This window comes from Hemibagrus wyckioides, linkage group LG20, assembly GCF_019097595.1.
Source record: "Hemibagrus wyckioides isolate EC202008001 linkage group LG20, SWU_Hwy_1.0, whole genome shotgun sequence".
Classification (NCBI taxonomy): Eukaryota; Metazoa; Chordata; class Actinopteri; order Siluriformes; family Bagridae; genus Hemibagrus; species Hemibagrus wyckioides.
Window position 1 is genome coordinate 19,011,434 of NC_080729.1, and position 4,724 is coordinate 19,016,157.

The following is a 4,724-nucleotide window of genomic DNA, read 5'->3' on the forward strand; positions in this document are numbered from 1 at the left end:
GGTGGAGGTGTTGGAGCTTTATCAGGAAGCCGTACAGCAGAACCCAGGCTGTGTGGACCCTGACCTGCAGACGGGACTCGGTGTGCTCTTTAACCTCAGCTCAGAGTTTGATAAGGCTGTGGACGCCTTTAATGCAGCTCTGTCTGTACGGCCTGAGGTGAGCGAACAGGAGCGTGTGTTTCTGTGACATCTACGCCGTCTCTTTAATTTGGGCTCACCTATATCTCATCATTTATGAGAGCAGATGGTTGAGCCTTTATACGTGACCCTGATCCCTTATTGATAAGTGTTATTCGTGTAGCTAAAGTTAAAGCCCAAGGATACTTTAAGTGGTGCCCAAAAGGAGGACAAGACAAAGGTGCGACAGAAGACAATAAACAATTATGTGAAATCTGTCTGTGAAGTCCTTCAAAAACTTCTGGAACAGTATTAATCAGGGTTTGGTTATGAAAAAAATCCCAAATTTGGACGGTCAGAGCATCATTAAATACCTTAAAGTTATAGATAGATAGATAGATAGATAGATAGATAGATAGATAGATAGATGGATGGATGGATGGATGGATGGATGGATGGATGGATGGATGGATGGATGGATGGATGGATGGATAGATAGATAGATAGATAGATAGATAGATAGATAGATAGATAGATAGATAGATAGATAGATAGATAGATAGACATACATACAGATAGATTTCACTAAGGTAAGGCGCTGTGTCTCTCAGGACTATCTGCTGTGGAACCGGCTGGGGGCAACTCTGGCTAACGGAGACCGCAGCGAGGAAGCTGTTGAGGCCTACACTCGAGCTCTGGAGCTGCAGCCAGGCTTCATCCGCTCCAGATACAACCTCGGGATCAGCTGCATCAACCTGGGAGCACACAGGTAACACAGAGCATGGAGTAGCTTCTCCTTATACTATACAGTGCAGCAGTGTGTTACACTGCATGCACACCGTTATAGGACACACACCGTTTGGGTTCTGCTTCCGGTTTCATTTTCATTTTTCATTTTCATAGCAATGCCCAGAAACTAACCCCACCCACAGGAAGACTTGAAAATATCTAGAATCTAGGCATTTATTCATCTAAACGTTTTCTAGGCCCTCTAAGTCTTGTTTTACTGACATATTTATTTAGATAGTAGATAAACAATCTGTAAATATATCTGGACACTTTCTAGGCTTTATTAATGTTGTTCATTTATTAATTTATCGAAGATGTTTTCACTAGCTGTGGTATATAGATTGATGTGATTTCTTTTTGCTGTGTATAAAAACAATTCACTTCACAACCAGCAGATGGCAGCAAAAAAAATTAATCTGCTTCTTTAAATCTCACAAATGAGGACGTGTCCTGGATGATGATTATGATTTTTAACGAAACAAACTTCCAGGGCTGTATTCGTCATCTAAACATAAATCTAATGTCTTTAATGTCTGTCTCACATTACAGGGAAGCGGTGAGTAATTTCCTGACGGCTCTGAACCAGCAGAGGAAAAGCAGGAGTCACCAGGTGATGTCCAGCAGCATCTGGGGGGCTCTCCGCATCGCTCTGTCGCTCATGGACCTTCCCGAGCTTTTCCACGCTGCCAGCGTCGGCGATCTCGACCTCCTCATGCAGGCTTTCAATATAGACATGTAATCCTGAACGCCTATCCACAGATGTTCGCTAAAAAAGTGATGAGCGCAGCAAGAGCGCCAGGCTCTGGAAGAAAAATTTGAGGAAAGCTGTTCGACACACACCTGCTGTGATTTATTTATTTGTATTTCTGCTGGTGTGGCTGCTACTGATTTGCAATTTCACAGAAGAAGGGTGTGGATTGTATGTGTATAAGGGGATTTGAGAGATGCTAAAGTGTGTGTGTATGTTTGAGAGAAAGAGAAAGAGAGAGAGAGAGAGAGACAGAAAGAGAATACAAGCACATTTCTGAGAAGACTATTTCCTAATATAGTCTTATATTCCTACTGCATTGTAAAAATCTTAACGCTGTTTGTATCCTTGTATAAGAACCGAATTATAGCACAGCGAAAAACACAGTAACGTTTAGCACACGACCTTTAATAACCTCACATCCATCCCAATCATACACCATGATCTATATTTTCATTTCTTATGAAGTCCGGCGCCATTGAAACATTTGTTTCTTCAGCTGCGTTCGATATGCCAGGTTGTATTTCCCAAAGAGAGCTAAACAGGATTAATCCGGGTTGCCAGATTTTAGAAAATTTTCCATTTCAGATGCGAAGTATTTACTCCCTTTAAATTTATAATTTTGTAGCTATTTGGTGATGAATCCACACAAAACAGTCCATAATATTGGAAGAAAATCACTAATTTCAGTCTCTTCAGGGGGTGAATACTTATGCTAGGTACTGGATAATCATGATTAATATTCAGAATGTATATACAGGTTTGTATACCTAGAATTCTGTTATATGGGAAATGCAAATTAAGGGGTAAGAAAGTTTTGCACGCAATTGTGTGGAATATTTTAGCTGACACTGTTTAAGGCATGCTAAACCGCTAGCTACAAGCGTGCTCTGCTCGTTAGCTACATTAGCCGTGTCGCTCCAGTGTATATCTACAGAAAGCAGAGCCGCAGTTCTGCTTCTCGGCCTCACAATGGCACTGTTGCCGCACCAAGTCACCCCAATGACCCCAGGGTGATGAGTGACATTAAGTGCGTCTCTCCTCGGGACACAGCAGTCCCTCTGAGGCATGTCATGTGCCCAGGTGTGCCAGCAGGATGTGCTGCCCCGAGCCATCTGTGTTCCAGCGCTCCCCTTTGACTGCGCAGAGCTCGGGGACTCCGCAGGGCGCCGACTTCAAACGCCGTGCATGAAAGGTCACGGCAAAAATAAAAAAAAAGAAAGAAACTACAGCATCATGTTGAAAGTGGGGAAATGTCTGAAAGCGCAATAGCACAAAAGGCCAAGCTGATACTAAACCTGTTCCCAGATACATACAGGTGACAAAAACCAGCAGCATCACCTGCAGCGGATGGGTTTTCAAAGGTCAAAGGTCATTTGCAAACTATTTTAGGGTCAGATGTAATAAGATCCTATGATTATATATTATATCTTATAATAGTAAAGCATAAGTTGTCAAGCAGGGGTTATGAGAACGGTTATACGCTTCCCCTTCTCCATATGCATGTGACTTCACGTGGAACAAAATCCCATTAAAAATTAAGATGTGAAATGAATCAGGTGAGAAAAGCACATGCTGAAAATTTAAATAAATAATTAAAATATAAAATATATATATATATATATATATATATATATATATATATATATATATATATATATATATATATATATATATATATATATATATATATTCATGTGAAGGGGAAAAAAATATAAATATTTCACAAATTTATTAAATTATAGTCATGAATAAGCATAAAATCTAAACATGAATAAATCGATAAAATAATGAAAAATTAAAATATATTTATATTAATATATCAATATATGTGACAAAATAAAAATAAATGAATCATGTGGAAAAATAAACGTAAAAAAATGCAAATTTTAGGTGAATTTAAAATATAAAAATAATTGCAAGAAAATCACATATTGAATTAATTTTTTTAATTTAACTTTTAATTTTTTCTATGTGAAAATTAACAGAAATCTCTCTCTCTAAAAAAAAAAAAAAAAAACCCTTAAAAGTCACCTTAAATTTTGTGCAAATTTAGGTAAGGGTTACTAGCATGAAAAATTTCATTTAAGATACAAACTATGCAAGCCATATTTGTTTGTATATGTTTTTTTTTTTTTTTTTTTACTTATTAAACCTCTTTATAACAGCTTTGTATGAAGCCTAATCCAAAATATATATATATATATATATATATATATGTATATATTATAATACTGAATGTATAATTTCAGATATATCGGGAAACAAAAGCCAGAACTGTTTCTTTTCCTTTTTAATCCAAATGAAATGATATCACGTGCCTGTGCATGTAAGCGGCTGTAATTTCCCCGACTCCTGAACCTACAGATTTTAATCTAAGGGTCTATCTGCTCCGTCTGCTTTCTCACTGTAATAATCGAATGTTACGTGTCATATCACCTCTGCATTAATGACATCATCATCCACGGCTCAGACTAATGTAACACCTAGAAGAATCAGACGATTACGGTAGATTTGGAATATTAAAGGCTGTATAATAATGAACATTCAGCATGTTAGAATACTTCCTATAACCTCTGGGACTATTTTGTAAATAAGCCATGTAATTTAACGAGGGGAGATACAGTCATGTATTTATAACGGGTATTAAAATGATATTTTAGAAGGATTCATAATGACTTGTGTGTGTTTTCTTTAATATTATTATTATATTTATTTTTTTTATATGGGTAATTTATTACATGAATTCTTTTTAAAAATTCTAGAAAATGTATATAAATCAATGAAAAATGAAATAAATTCTCAAATTAAAAGTATTTCAACACCTCAGACAGGAAACGCTGTTTTAGGAAAATAATCAACGACATGCTGCTGTTAGAGACACTGTTACTACCCCAAAGATGTTTATTTTCCAACAGCAGCCGTATCATGATGTGTATTTTTCCTGTTCTTATAACCACAACAATTTATCAATAATTGGCACATTTTATTAATTAAAGAATCTGTGTCTCATTTAATAGGTTAGTTCCTGTTCTCACTTACACGATATTGCCAAAAGTTTTGGGACACC

At 36.8% G+C, this 4,724-nt stretch overlaps 1 protein-coding gene across 4 annotated transcripts in view; it reads left to right on the forward strand.

The window, feature by feature from the left end:
- pex5lb (peroxisomal biogenesis factor 5-like b) overlaps window positions 1-3,227 on the forward strand; it is a 45,253-nt gene extending 42,026 nt beyond the window's left edge. For all 4 annotated transcript variants that reach the window (XM_058372769.1, XM_058372771.1, XM_058372767.1 and 1 more), the window contains 3 exons: window positions 1-157; window positions 729-886; window positions 1,456-3,227. The exon at window positions 1-157 is cut by the window's left edge and continues 9 nt beyond it. In XM_058372769.1, the coding sequence (XP_058228752.1) occupies window positions 1-157; window positions 729-886; window positions 1,456-1,645 (505 nt within the window). In that variant the 3' untranslated portion in view covers window positions 1,646-3,227. The remainder of the gene's footprint in view (window positions 158-728; window positions 887-1,455) is intronic.
- Window positions 3,228-4,724: the final 1,497 nt, after the last annotated feature.